Raw genomic sequence first — 16,050 nt, 5'->3', positions numbered from 1 at the left:
CTGTTTAAAGACATGCTATTGTTCTCTTTGAAGCACTGAGTGAAAGTAGTGCTGTCAGGCTGGGTTCTAATGCAACCAGCATGTGTCCTCCCGCAGCCCATTAACCTTTAATACTTGTCACTCAGCTGCTTACACAGGAGGATTTTTTTTAAACCCAGAGAGGAAACAAGGTTATTTAGAAGGAATCAAATGGATAGTTTTACATCTCAAATGTTGGGAGGGAAGGGAGTTTTTAATGCCATCTAAATGGATAAGTTAAGGGAACAAAGCCAACGATTACAACCTAATTTTTAAATTAAACACTGTATAAAATAATTACAAAGGAAGCCAGCCCTGCTTATTTCCAACAAGAAAGTCAGAGGACCATTTTGCTGCCAACTGAAAAATCCAGCAAAACAATTACAAATATAATTTTTAAAAATACACACTTTTATGACAATTAGTTCTCAAAAAACTAAATCTAACGCTCAAGTGATTAAGAATCCGCATTCTTGAAACTCCACTTGGGTATTTATGCTGCTTGTTCACTAGGAAGATGATGTGTACCCCCATGTGTACGTAGCAACACGTGAGCTGAAGGCTTTACCTGACCCAGTAAAAGTGTCAAGGGCTCCATCTCCAGTGGTGGTGGCCGCTTCACTGCTGTTCAAAGGCTCTGTTTTGACTGCAAGGAGAGACACTATGTAGAAGAATAAGTACATGTGAGTTTGATTTCTAAATTTTTATCAAAGCTGCTGACTGTTCCACTAGTGGCTTTTCCAGCTACCAACGGGCATGCAAGAGAACACTTGAGAAGTCGATGAGGAAAGTTTTGTTAATTTAGCTTCTAAAAAAATGGACATGCATTTGTAGAGGATTTAATATAAAAATCCTCTGACTAAGCCAGTTCTCTCAGATCTGGTTTTTAAAGGCAGTCACCCTTACAAAAGGAAACGGCAGTACACATATTCGCATTGCTAACTCACCTAAGCACCCTCTGACAGTAGAGTCAAAAGACAGAAAAAAAGAATCATAGTCGGTCTTCAGCCCATTTAATCCAAATCATAACAAAGAGATTTACTACCTTGTATTTTATTCTTCCCAAGGAGACATTAAAAAAAAAAAAGTGATTGACTGCATAAGAGTACAATGGAGGCATAGGCAAATACGGAAACCATGGGCCTGTTCCTGAGTTGGGTGGAAAATGAGGCACTGAATAAATTTCTGCTCTTAAATATACTAAATAGTCATAAGATGTGGGGGGGGGGTTATTTTAATGGTATAACAATTTTTAATGCATTACAGAGATAAGCAGAGAGAAAGAGATCATTCCTACAGCAGTCAGTACATCTTCCGAAAACTCTTTAAAAGGTTATTTCTACTCAGAAGTAGTATATTTTGCCAAAATCCTCCCTTGGGAATGATGTCGGCAGGCACACATCATCATTGTCATTATTAGACGCAGTGAGTCAGGGAGAGGGGCCATGAAAAATCCTTGACTGTTTTTGTCACACCATATTTTCCCTTTGTGGGCAAAGCTCTGTTACATATATCACAGCAACATGGGGATCAACTAAATTATTTTCTACTTAACACCTCTTATGTTTCCTGGTCATAAATGGAATGATACAGTTAAATAACTTAGAAGCAAGCAGAAAACTATAAAGAAAGCTGAAGACTAGCCAACCATGAACAAAGATGGCAAAAAGAAGAGTAGGGTCAGAGCGTCCCCATCAACCAAGCAAGTCAGCAATGTTACTCTGTTAGAAAAGCAGTTAACTGATGGAGAAACATGCAGTCATGATTATGCTCTCTTTCCACAGAAACAGAATTGACCGGACCCTTCCTCAGTGAGACCTGGGATTCAGTTAGCATCCATGACTTAATAATGTCATGAAGATTTGCCCAAAGATTCAGAGGAGAACTGTAAAGGTTGGAAAGCAGGAGTGAAGACAGTTGGATTACGTATCCTAGCAAAAGGGAAGTTTAAGGTTAGGTTGCCCTATTTTTCAACAGCCACAATAATCTGAGGAATAGGGTCTATTTATTTGTATACTGATAAGTAATGAATTGGTGGTTAAAACTTTACAGTAGTAATTTACATAGTAGTCCATTTATAGTTATACCTGACTACTAATTATATTTCCCACTACAAAATTATTTACTGCTACAACACTATTTATCAAGAGCTTACTATGTGCTAGACCACTGACATGGAGTTAATCGTTAAAACGATTCTGATCGATACGAACCACCACATCCATTTTATACAACAGAAAGCTAAAGGGTGGGTCGAGGAACTTGCATTCGTTCCTTTAAAGGAGATGAAGAAACTGTGTTCTGAGCTCAGGTCTTTAGCTCTACATCCACAGTCTCTCCACCGTAACAGGCCGCCTTCGGGTATGAAAATGGCTTATGTTCACCATAGAGACGCGTCACAAAGGCTCAGAGATGGGTAAGAACGGGCTTATCCTCTAGACAGTGTCCTTAAGAAAACTATGTGAGAGATGAAAACTGCAAATATGAGACTAGGCTACTAAAGTATGTTTTCCATTTCTTCTCATGAAATATCTTCAAAGGCATAAGTAGCAAGTCGGAAAGCAGATAATAACAGCACACACTTAAAAGATACTTAATACGAGCCAGGTGCTGTTGCTATGCTTTACAGATATGAACTCCTTTCTTCCTCATGACAATCAGATGAGGTAGAGAATATTATCATCTTAATTCTTCAGATAACGAAAGTGAAGCACAGAATAGCTAAATAACTTGCCTGTAAGTCACATAGTCAGTAAGAACTAGAATTTGAGACCAGGTGGTGTGGTTTCAGAATCCAAATTCTCAGCCATACTGCCTCTCAGGAAGCACTAACTAATCAAGAATTCCTTTCATCTGCATGAAGATGATCCAGAGTGTGACCTAGATGGATGTAAAGCTCTCTCTGAGGTAATGCCCTCATTCAACTTCTGATAAAAAAGCACAGTCCAAAGCTTTCAGCAACACTAATACAAGGGACAGTCTCTTAAAACTTCCAAATTCTAATGTTGGCTAAATTCCTATTTACATGTGTCTAAATCTATAAGCAATACCTTAAAATAGATGCAAAAAAATTATGTATTTCACTTGTGAATTGAGGAGAAAGGAGCAGAACGTGAGCTGGGTCTAAAACACTAGTCTAGAAGCCAGACAGGACGATTAGTTTTGTTACTTTGGATCCCGACTTTGTATTGATGTTGATTATAATCTCAATTTGAAAGTTGCAGGGGGTCGAAAGGAGAAGGAAGAAAAGGGAGACAAAGAGTTTGTGGTTGCATTCACTATACTGGAAACATCACTCATTAAAATTTTAAAGGTCTGAATTTAGTCAAAGACAGACAAAGAAGTTTCATTTTACTGAGAAAAGGCATCCGTAGAAAGTATATGAAGAGAAGCATAAATGTCAAGATGTGTTCAGTGTACTAACATGCATGGATTTTAAAGTAATAATTCAACAAATGCATTTGGGGAAAAACTGCACATTAATGTTAATTTATTTTTCATATGCAGATAAGAACAAAAAGGAAAAGAGGAAAATTTGATTATGTTGCTACACAAAGTAAATTATTCTCACATTAGGTGGACATCAACAAACATCTCTTGAGCTCCAAGTAAAATGCAAATTAACTTGGTTTGATTTTGTAAAGAAACAAAATAACATTAGGTAATAATGAGTAATTTGCTCTTCCAGGGGCAGAAAACTAAGAAAAGTGAAATGGACATTCTATATATGATTAGTTGATTAAAAACACAGAATACAAACGAGTATTTTAATATTTATAAAACACGTAACCAGTACAAAGGAAACACTATTTTAATTAGAAAGTTTCAAAAATGTAACTCATTTTCAATAAAGCTCCAAATGTATTTGAAATGTATTCCATTTTCTTCTGTCTTGGCTTTGTTTCTGCACTTTAAATTAAATAAACCATGTACTTTTCCAGTGATAGGCAACTTGTTTTTAGTTAAAAATGTGCAAGGCATTACTGGAAAGATATTCATCAATGAAACATCTTACTATTTTCTAAAACTTATAAAAAATCCTCATTCCAAATGATTATCAGTATATATTCATTGTCACGTTCAAATGTATTTTTTTCTCACTGTATTTCACTTTTCTTAAATTAACACGGGTTCAACAGGGTTTTTAACTTATTAGGACAATGTCCAGAATCATTACATGCTATAAAATGGAAAGGACAATCTTCTGTAAGAGATAAACATCGTATTTTTCAATAAAATGAAACTTACAAATGTTTTGATTGCAAAAGTAACAATCATATTTTAATGTCCTAAGTTAAAGAGTATTGTGGTTTTACTCTTCTATATGTTCAAAATAAGTAATTCAGGGCTCAGGGTTAATTCAGTAATTCAGGGTTTCTCTAAAAGTGGGATGAGAAACTATATATAGCACTTTGTACAGAACTTATTACTTAAGAAATACTTGTATTGTCAACTCCCCCCACTAGTTATATATTTGTAATTTGGATATTTTTCATAGAGCGAAATGTTTAAAAAAAAGAAAAAAAAGTCAAAATATTTTTAATATATTGATTGTAATATATTGGTATAATTGGATTTTATTTTTTACCTTTAAAAATAATTGGTATCTACAGACTAAAATCAAAATTGTATGTGATTATTGTCAGATGTCAGCTGTGCTGCAGCCTTCATTACTACCCTCTAATGCATATTTTCAAAGCAAATTTAATCTTGTCTGTTCAGATTACCTTTGGAACTCAAGCACAACATTAATGTATATTAACTGTGAAGAAAGTCTGTTTATTGTAATAATTCAAAGTTCATGTTCATTGGTTGCAATAGCAGATTTAATCCTTGAAAGAGAAGGTGACCCAAGTAATTTACATTTTACATTTCATCTTCCAAAATCTGTGCTTAAACTGGTATAGACTTAAAAGACATGTATGTGTCGGGGCGCCTGGGTGGCACAGCGGTTAAGCATCTGCCTTCGGCTCAGGGCGTGATCCCGGCGTTATGGGATCGAGCCCCACATCAGGCTCCTCTGCTATGAGACTGCTTCTTCCTCTCCCACTCCCCCTGCTTGTGTTCCCTCTCTCGCTGGCTGTCTCTATCTCTGTCGAATAAATAAATAAAATTTAAAAAAAAGACATGTATGTGTTAATTCTAAATATACTTCTTTCTGAACCACAAAATCACCCGTAGCTCCTTCTGACAGCACAGGTTGTACAAAGAATTTCAGGAGGAGTTAGATCAGGAAGGATACAATTTATAACACTACAGGGGAGCATGCAGTATTGCCTACCGATTTTAATAATTAGTATAGCCTATGATTTATGTTTGTCTAAATCAATATCTTAACTCTAAAATCTATGAGCACCAAGTGTCTTTCACTCCTAAATACCCAGAAAGTAATTTTGTAAAATAATTTGATAAAGCAATTTATGGCTTTCATCAAAAAAAATTTTTTTAAAGAAATAGGGCCATGATGGTAGGTGGTTCTACTTTACGAACATGTAACATTCAGAAATAAGCCCCTTGCATAAGTCAATCATCTGTATAATAAATATAATAAAAATTCTGGAAGATTCTTTTCTATAATGTATAGGTTTTAAATATAGAAAATGTTATAAATATGATCAGAACGTCTGATTTAGGTTCTCCCAAACCTTCTCTTTAAAGCGTTTTCTTAATCTCCATGTAGAATCAAATATTCCCTCCCTCTGCTATGCACCCACCTTGAACACATTATGCACTCATTACTTTCTTGTCTGTTTCCCTCTGCTAGACTTTTGGTCCTTGATGGCCAGTATCATATTCTATAGGTCACTGGGTTCCCATTTCCTAGCACAGAGCCTGGCATATAACAGGAACTTGATACATTTTAATTGAGAAAGTGAAAATCCACTTTTAGATCTTATCCTAAGCAATTCCAACAGATGTCTTTCTGTAAAGTATAGCTAATCATGAATCTTGACACCATTAAGCAAATAAAAATCTTACCTATTTCTGTAAGTAATTTTTCATATGATTGTCATGCATTTACATGCATAAATATGCATATACATGAAGTATACAGAGCATACATATAGCTCCATTTCGGGGGTTGGCAAATTACATCCCACATGCCAAATCATCCGCATTGCCTGTTTCTGTATAGCCTGTGAGCTATGAATGGCTTTTAAATTTTTCTACAGCTGAAGAATATCAAAAGAAGAATATTCGTGACATGTGAAAATTTTCTTAAAGTCAAATTTCAGTGTTCATAGATCAAGTTTTATTTGAACACGGCCAAGGTCATTGTCTATGACTGCTTTTGTGGAACAACAGCAGAGCTGAATAGTTATAACAGAGACCATATAACCTGCAAAGCCTAAAGTATTTACTATCTGACCCTTTACAGAAAAAAAATTGTTAACCACTGATCTATATGCTAGGGTGTGATTGCATTTATTCCACTTTTATTGACAGTTCTATATTTTAACAATTTTACAAGCAAAAAAATTTGAAAGGAAAATTATCTTCCAATATAAATCTGTAGATTTATGTTTCTGGTTGAGATTAGATCTAAGTTACTAAATATTGATTGTACATATTCACTATGGTAAAGTTGCCCATGTTACATGAGTATTTGAAAACAGAACAATAGCCAGTGAGCCAAAAATGTTTTTTTACAAACAAAAATTTTTTTTTAAAAAAGATCAAAACTATAATATTTTGTGATGTGATAACTATGAAATTTAAATGTTGGGATCCATAAATAAGGTTTTATTGGAATCTGATGAACCTCATTCATTTATGCATTGCCTATGGCTGCTTTTGAGTTATGGTGGAAAAGCTGAGATGAGACAGACACGGTATGCTCTATAAAGGTTAAAATATTTACTATCTGGCTCTTTATAGAAAAAGACCCCTGAGTTAGAATTAAGAGAAAGTAAATTCTTGCAACATATTTTTAAGTATAAAATGTATATTTTAAGTGTGGAATTGAAAAACATTTCAAGGTAAAGCTATTAAAAAATCATAAATAATGGGTATAATGGAGTATTCTTTTTTCACTGGCCATATATTTTAATTTCATCAGATACAGCAAGATCCAGCCAAACTGCCTATCCTAACTATTCTCTTATAATGCACATTTCCAACAGGTAGGGAGATCTTCTTTTTAATCTTAATATTGGGTGATTCCATGTTAGTGTTATAGTTTTGCTTTTATTTTTTGATTCTGATAGTATATTAACTTTTAATTTAGAAAAACAAATTATGGGGCACCTGGATGGCTCAATCGGTTGAGTGTCCAAATCTTGGTTTTGATCTCAGGGTCCTGGGATTGAGCCCCACATTGGGCTCTGCACTTAATGGGGAGTCTTCTTGAGGATTCTCTCTTTCCCTCTCCGTTTGTCCCTCCCCCTACTCACTCTTTCTCTAATAAATAACTCTTTTAAAAAAAGAAAGTTTGTTTATACTTTTATATATTTTATTTATATGAATGTAGTAATTATAGTTCAAAGTGTTTTAAGGGTTAATATTGATTTATAACTTTTAATGTATAGCTTTCACACTGATAATTCTTTAAATGATGGAATTTTAAATGTTTATGTTACTTTAGTCACTTTAACTGGATTATTTATTGAAATCCATAAAATCACTGATATCTTTTGCCATGTTAAGAATTTAAAATAAGGGGCGCCTGGGTGACACAGCAGTTAAGCGTCTGCCTTCGGCTCAGGGCGTGATCCCGGCGTTGTGGGATCGAGCCCCACATCAGGCTCTTCTGCCTGTGAGCCTGCTTCTTCCTCTCCCACTCCCCCTGCTTGTGTTCCCTCTCTCGCTGGCTGTCTCTATCTCTGTCAAATAAATAAATAAAATCTTTAAAAAAAAAAGAATTTAAAATAAGACCGTCTGTAGGTTATGGAGATGACTGAGTTTTACATATGTAAGTCTGCTTCACCTGCTCTTACTGATATAACTGCTGTGCTGAATTAACCACTTAAATGATAGGTAGGTAGAAAAACAATAGATGCATCTTTTGGTGCAACACTCTAAAAAATGTAAGGAAAAATACAACTGGTCTAAGGAATCTAAAATTAGAATACTAGTTGTTAAGAAAAAAAAAAACATAGTCAACTGTTATCTATAAACAACAAAAAGTCATGTTTATTTCTCCTTTTTCTTTACAAGTACTTAACACAGAAAAGGAAGTGCAAACAGAAAGAGCAACAGAAAGCAAACCAGAAGGGCAATACCACACACCCAAACACATGCAGTGTACCATCATCTCTCATACTTGTTGCGGAAGAGGGGGTGTTGCAACTCAGCAACCAGTCTGCAGTGTTTAAAACAGTCATGTTGTCCCCTGAGAACAGGAACAGTATAAGGGTTCATTGTCTGAATGCCTGCTCAGTGTACATGAATAGTCTTCAATGCTTGCACTGGCTCCTGACCTTTTAGCCAAAATCGTAACTGTGGTGTATGACTTTTACACTTTATTTTATCAGGTCTGTTTTAGTTCAGTTAAATACATATACATGATGATTAGTGAACTCCAAGGTTTGATTCCAGAGTTTTTAAAAATCTTATTATGTGTACCCAAGTTAAGGTTTAAATATCAATGTTCTTACACCAGAAATCATCATTAAACAATCTTACAAATTTGCAAATTAATTAGCTAAAATTATAGATGCATGTTTAGAGACAAATGAACATTATCAACAAGGAAATGTTAATCTACAAAGGGTTTGGTGTAAAACATTATTAAATACAGGCAAATTGCAATGCACACAACTTTACAAAAAAATTTTAGACTGCACAGTTATTTTAAAATAAATGGGAAGAGGTGTATCAATTTCATAAATACTTACTGAAAATTTAAAAGAAAATATGATGTGGCAAATGTTATTTAATAATATGATTAGTTTATAAATTAAAACAAATTTCATATAATTTTTCTCTTATTGACTAAAACAGATCTATAAAACTTCAAAATGATGGTGAATAATTTAAAAAGTAGCTTACACATAATATGTGTATATACTTGTCATCTCTCGCTACATATTCTGATATAAAAATTAGACCATATCTTTTAATGGCTGAATGCATTTTATAAAATCAGGAGGGCAGAATATTTGAAATAACTGTTATTGTTACCATATGCTGTGGCATAATTATAGGCTGATCAAATGAGAAAATATATGAAAAATCTTTAATTCCCATTTTAATACATCAGGTATTAATCTCTTTGAAAAGAGAGTGCAGCAGACATAAATATTTTTCTATTCTCAAACTTCTTTTGAGAAAATAAAAGAAAAATTTGGGGTAGCTTTCTCCTGCAATTCAAAATAAAACTGAAAACTAGTTATAATTTCTTCTCTCTCTCTCTCACAAGATCAGACTGCAAATCCTTTTGGCCACATTTTCTGCATTTTTTGGAATATTTACAAGGGCAAATACAAAAAGGAAGTTTTGCTAAAAGCTTTCAAAATGTTGTTCGGGGGTATCTATTCTTTCTGAATTTTTCCAGCTACAGAGGAGGTGCAAAAAAGTTTCAAGAAAATGAACAGAATAATAGACAGTCTATTAGCCATATATTCCCTGGATATAATGCTGATTATGTTATTGCTGATAAGGATTTATTTATTAGAGGATCCCTAACATGTGACATGATAGCAAACATTGAAATATGATTCTGGGTGTCTCTGGGATGGTACTCTTACCTCCTGTTCCATTTGTGGTGACAGATGTGCTGCTGAGATTAGCCTTCTCCAGTTTGGAGCTACCAGGAGTATCACCACTTCCAACAAGAGGATGAGGACTTGCGAGGTCCTGCATTTCCATAGACCTGTTAGAGCAGCAAGCAGCAGAGCAAAAGCTGAAATCTCAGCAATGACTTCTTAATAAACTACACATATTATTCTACTGAGTACACATGTGATCTCACAATAAGAACTGAGACCAATAGCTAAGACTTCTTTGTTAACCAGGTGAACATGACAGTCCATTAAAAATTAGTAAACAAATAAAGCTTCCGTGGTAGTTTAGCCTCATAATTTATTTGTAATCCTACAACTATTCTGTATAACAAAGTACGAAGAAAGATTGTCATCTTAGCTCTTTAAGTTGATAGGGATACCCTCCCTCCTATATTGACCATCTCTGTTATAAACATGTAGAAATGATGAAAATATTTCACTCCCAAAATTTAATGTCCTTACCCACCAGTGTCAAAGAAATCAATAACTAGAAATAAAGTATAAACTCAAAGTCAGAACAGAAACTTCTAGCTGACCTTGTGGATCCAAGGGTGAAAAATGGAGCCGAAGGACTGAGGGCTAGAGTTGTTACACCTTTTATATCTACTTAGGAATAGATGGTTTGACTTAAGCCTATTTCAGGGAATGTGCTGGAATTGAGACCCTAAATAAAACTGAGACTCTTGAAAGGCTGACCCTCTTTGGAAACAGAAACTAAAAAAGCAGAATTTCACAGTAGGCCAAAGAAGCCACACATGCTTCAATGAAAGAAGGGAAACACATGAGATAAACAAAATTTGAGAGAACTTAGCACCAACAAGCTACCCTACAAAAAATACTGAAGAGAGACCTTCTGTTAAAAGTAAGGGTACCAGATAAAAACTCAGAGCTACAGGGAGGAATGAAGAGTGACAGAAATGTAAATATATAGGTAAATACAAAGGTTATGTTTTGTTTTTCTTTTAATTCATGGAAGACAGCCAACTGAAGCAAAAAAAAAAAAAAAACCCACAACATTGTATTATATGATTTATAATATGGTGTAGGACTAAATACATGTTAGTAGCACAAAGATAGTGGGACAAAATTATATTCTTTTAAGGTTCTTTCATTTGGCATGAGGTGTTATGATATACTTGGAGAAGACATTTAGGATATGTCAGGTAATACCTAACATTAAATATTAATAAGAAAAAATATTAACAGATATAACAAAAAATCAAAGGAAAAATTAAAATAAAACATTAAAAAAATTTGACTAACCCCAAAGACCAGGAAAAGAGGAAGTTAGAAAGAACATATGTGAAAATAGAGAACATATAGCAAGACAGCACACTCAAACCTAACCATATCAACAGTCACACTAAATATCAATGGACTAAATACTCCAATGAAGAGCCAAAGACTGTCAGATTGGATTAAACAACCACAGCCCAACTATTAGGGATCTACGAGAGAAGTACTTTAAATACAGACACACTGTGATACTATAGTATACTGCCCAGAAAAATTCATTCCTATAGCTGCTGGGAGTGTTACCAACTAGCAGTTCTCAACTAAGTTCCTTTCCAAGCCTTGCTCTCAACTAAAGAGAGTCATTTTATCCTAAAATCACACCCTTTCTGGGGTTAGCCCTTACCTACTGACTGACCATGAAGGGGTATAAAGGTATTACCCTCACCCTGAAAGTCACTAGAGTCTAGAGTCACCATAAGATCAACTGAGGCCTTTGTTGCAATTGCACTGAAGATCGAAGTTTCTCAGTCTAATCATGCTTCCATCATTCCCCCAAAAATATTACCAATGAAAGCACAACACAATAAACTTCTGGCATATAAATCTCCATGTTAGAGTCTGCTTCCGGGGAACTTGAGTAGTGATAAGGCACAACTAGGTTCAGAGTAAAGGAGAGAAAACAATAGAACATGTAAATAATAAATGTAAGATAACTGTTTGGGCTATTATAATGTCACAAAATGGTCCTCAAAATAAGCAGTATTACCAGATACAAAGAGATAATTAAGAAAATGAAAGAAATGATAAATCCTTCAAAACCCTAGATGTGCATGTACCTACCCGCTGAGCTTCAAAATATATAAAGCAAAAACTAACAGAACTAAATAAAGAAACTTACTAAGAGTCTATGGTCATACTTGGAGCTTTTATAACATTCCTTCCACAATAACCAATTGCAAAAGTAGACACTGTCATCAACATGCTGTAGTTGACAGTTATAGTATACTAACACCCAATAATTATAGAATACACATTATTTTCAAGTGCACATGGAACATCTACCAGAAGGACTGTCAGGCAGGGCATAAAATAAGTATCATAAGATTTTGAATTAAACTGTACAGAGTATAGTACCTGGTCATAATTAATTAAATCAGAAAGCAATGACAGTAAAATACATGAAATAATCATTAATACTTGAAAATTAAACACCACAATTCTAAGTAACCCATGAGTCAAAGAAGAAATCACCAATGAATTTAGAAAATACTTAGGACAAAATACTAACGAAAACACATCACATCACCCCACATGTAGTCAACTTATCTTTGACAAAGTAGCAAAGACAATACAGTGGAGCAAAGGCAGTTTCTCTAACAACTGGTGCTGGAAAAACTAGACATCCACAAACACACAAAAAATAAGTCCAGACACAGACCCTATATCCTTCAAAAAAACTAATTCAAAATTGATCATAGACCAATATAAAAAAATGCATAACTATAAAACTCTTAGAAGATAACATAAGAGAAGGCCTAGATGACTTTGGACATGACTTTCAGTTTTGAATATAACACCAAAGACAGAATCCATGAAAAATAAATACTGGTAAGCTGGACTTCATTAAAATTAAAAAACTTCTCTTCAAAAGTCAATGTCATGAAAATTAAAAGAAAAACCACAGACTGGAAGAAAATATCTGCATGAGACACATCTGATAAAAGACTGTTATCCAAAATACATAAAGAACTCTTAAAACTCAACAATAAGAGAAAAATGACCTCCTTCAAAAAGGGCCAAAAACTTCAACAGACACCTCACCAAAGAAGATATATAGATGGCAAATAAGCATATAAAAAGACAGTCCACATCACAGTCATCAAGGAAATACAAGTTAAAATAATAAGATAACACTTTACTATTTACTAGAATGGCCAAAATCTGGAACACTGACAACTAAATTCTAGCAAGGATATGGAGCAATAGGAACTCCCATACATTGCTGGTGGGGATGCAAAATGGCACATCCACTTTGGAAGACAGTATGGCAGTTACTTATAAAACTAAACATACTCTTACCATTTGATCTAGCAGTCACACTCCTTGATATTTACATCAAGGGTCTGAAAATATATGTCCACACAAAAACCTGTACACAGATGTTTATAGTACCTTCATTCATAATTGCCAAAACTTGGAAGCAACCAAGATGTTCTTCACTAAGGTGAATGGATAAATTCTAATATATAGAGTCAATGGGCCGTTATTCAGTGCTAAAAGGAAATGAGATTTCCAGCCATGAAAAGACATGAAGGAATCTTCACTGCATATTACTAAGTGAATAGCCAATCTGAAAAGCCATACATAGTGTATGATTCCACTTGTATGATATTCTAGAAAAGTAAAACTATCTTACTGGGGTAGAAATGAGGGAAGGATAAACAGGAGTACAGAAAATTTTTAGGACAGCGAACATATTCTGTATGATATTGTAATGAAAGATACATATCATTATACATTGTCCAAACTCATTGCATATACTATACCAACAGTTAGCCCTAAAGTAAACTATGGACTTACAGATATAATGATGAGTCACTGCAGGTTCATCCTTGGTAATAAATGCATATTCTGGTGAGTAATAACAATGGAAGAGGCTATACATGTTTTGGAACAGAGGGTATATGGGAAATTTCTGTAGCTTCCTCTCAGCTGTGTTATGAACTTTAACTGATCAAGAAATGAAGTCCTTAAAACAAACAAACAAAAATACTTCAAATCAGTATTTGTGATCTGCAAATAAAGCAGTGGCTAATGAGAAATTTATCTCTTTAAAAGATTATACTAGAAAAGGAGTAGGTCTTAAAGACTGCGATCTAAATTTCTACCCTAATAAACTAAAGAAAAGTAAATAAGCCCAAAGTAAATAAAAGGAAGGAAACAATAAAGAGCATAAATCACTGAAAGAGAAAAGTATGTGAGTAATAAAGACAATTTACAAATCCAGAGGATGATCATTAGAGGTAGCAAAAATATTTAAAAAGATAATAAGGAAATATTATGAACAAACTGATGCCAAAGCATTCACTAATTTAGATTAAATCAGCAAAATTCTTAAAAGACACAACCTATAAAATCAATCCGATAAAAAATAGGAAATCCAAATAGTCCTATGTCAATTAAAGAAATTGAATTCATAATTAAACACCCCCCCAAAAAAACCCCCACAAAAAACAAACAAACAAACAAACCATAAAAACCAATTCCAGGATGATAGAGTTTTCTTAGCGAAGTCTAATAAATAAGGAAAAATAACAGTCTTTTATAAATTCTTTCAAAAAAATAGGAGGGAACACATTTCCCTCCATCATATGAGAAAAGGATTACTCTCATCTAAAACCTGACAAAGACAATTTTTAAAAAATTGTGGATCTATGTTTCTCATGAACATAGATGAAAAAAATAACAAAATATTACCAAGTGAAATCCAACAATAAAATAGCTACTATATCATGACTAAGTGTGCTTTATCCCAAGAATGCGACGTTTATTTAACATCTGAAAATCAAACAATGCAATTCAATATATTAACAAAATATCATTTCAATGAGTACAAAAAAAGCATTTAACAATATTCACCATCCACTCATGATGGAAACTCTCAGCAACCTAGAAAAGAAATATTTCCCTCATGTCTGATAAAGATCATTCTTGAAAAATCTATAGCTTAAATCATATTTAATAATGAAATATTAAATTATTTCTCCCTAAGCTCAGAACCAAGGGAAGGATATCTGTTTTTCCCATTTTAATATATTTTACTGGTAATCTTAGCCAGTACAAGAGGACAAAAATAAATAAATAAAAGGGGTAAAGTTTAGAAAGAAAAAATTATTTGTTCACAGATAACATAATTAGTTATGTAGAAAAAACTGAGAAATCCATAAAAACAAAACAACAAAAAATACTAGGTACAAGTTATAGGTACAAGTTATAGGTATAAGGGCCTTGCTACTACTAAATCAAAACATGAACCAAAAATATTTGAAACTTCAGTCAATACTGCTCTAGTTCAAATACTGAAATATCAAAATGATGGTTGTTCAGGAATTGGAAGTTCCCCTCCTGCTCAACTCTTAAGAGGAATCCAAACGTTCAAACCCTCCCCTTAACTGCCAGTCAGAGCCAAGGACTTAGGCTTTTCAGGAAATAAACACGACAAAACAAATAGTATGCTTCAGGCTCTACTGAGTTTTTCTATGTTCAGAATACCATAAATGTTTTGAATACCATAAATATTTGAGTCCTAACAAGAAGCAGGAAAATGTGAACTCTGCTAAAGAGAAAACACAGTAAACAGAAGTAGACGTGCATGTGACCCAGGATTTAGAATTATCAGACAAGGAATTTAAAAATTATTGTTAATATATGAAATAATTTACAGGAAAAGATACATACCCACACACAAGATGTGTGCGTGTGTCTGTATGTCACATATATACATATATATATACACACACACACGTCATGTGTATTTATATACTCACATATAATACATTCATGTATATACAATACAGATGTATATATGTACATATGGTTATACATACATATAATACATACATATATATCTATGTATTGCATATAGAAAAGCAGAAACTCTAAAAAAATGAAAATTCTAGAAAAATTACAATATATTAAATAAAAATATTCTCTGGATCGATTTAACAGCAGATTAGACACTGCAAAAGAAAGAATCAGTAAATCTGAAGCTGGGCCATTAGAAAGTACCCAAACTGTAACAGAAAGACAAAAACGGGGGGCAGGGGGATTAAACTGAGTATAAGTAACTAGTGTAATATTATCAGGAAGCAAGAGAGTGAGACAGAATAAATACTGAAATAAGTAATGGCCAAAATTTTTCCAAATGTGATGAAACACCAACCCATAGACCCTTGAAATACAGTAAAGAACATATGAGAAAAGGGAAAAGAAAACCATACCTAGGATATAGGTCCTTTACGTCTCTGGTTAAGTTAATTCCAAGGTAACGTATGGTTTTGGTGCTATTGTA

At 33.8% G+C, this 16,050-nt stretch overlaps 1 protein-coding gene across 11 annotated transcripts in view; it reads right to left on the bottom strand.

Annotated features, from left to right (window-relative positions):
• The window catches only part of EYA4 (EYA transcriptional coactivator and phosphatase 4), a 262,796-nt gene that overhangs the window by 58,860 nt on the left and 187,886 nt on the right, over window positions 1-16,050 (bottom strand). For 6 of the 11 annotated variants that reach the window (XM_034669166.1, XM_019802810.2, XM_034669168.1 and 3 more), the window contains 2 exons: window positions 9,708-9,832; window positions 587-679 (listed from right to left, as the gene is read on the bottom strand). In XM_034669166.1, coding sequence (XP_034525057.1) covers window positions 587-679; window positions 9,708-9,832 — 218 coding nt within the window. Of the gene's footprint in view, window positions 1-586; window positions 680-8,281; window positions 8,351-9,707; window positions 9,833-16,050 lie in introns of those variants that run through there. The other 5 variants (XM_019802814.2, XM_034669169.1, XM_011228766.3 and 2 more) reach the window with 4 other exon arrangements.

This window comes from Ailuropoda melanoleuca, chromosome 10 (assembly GCF_002007445.2).
Source record: "Ailuropoda melanoleuca isolate Jingjing chromosome 10, ASM200744v2, whole genome shotgun sequence".
Lineage (NCBI taxonomy): Eukaryota > Metazoa > Chordata > Mammalia > Carnivora > Ursidae > Ailuropoda > Ailuropoda melanoleuca.
Note: the sequence above shows the minus strand (reverse complement) of the source record. Positions and strands in the feature narration are given on the sequence as shown.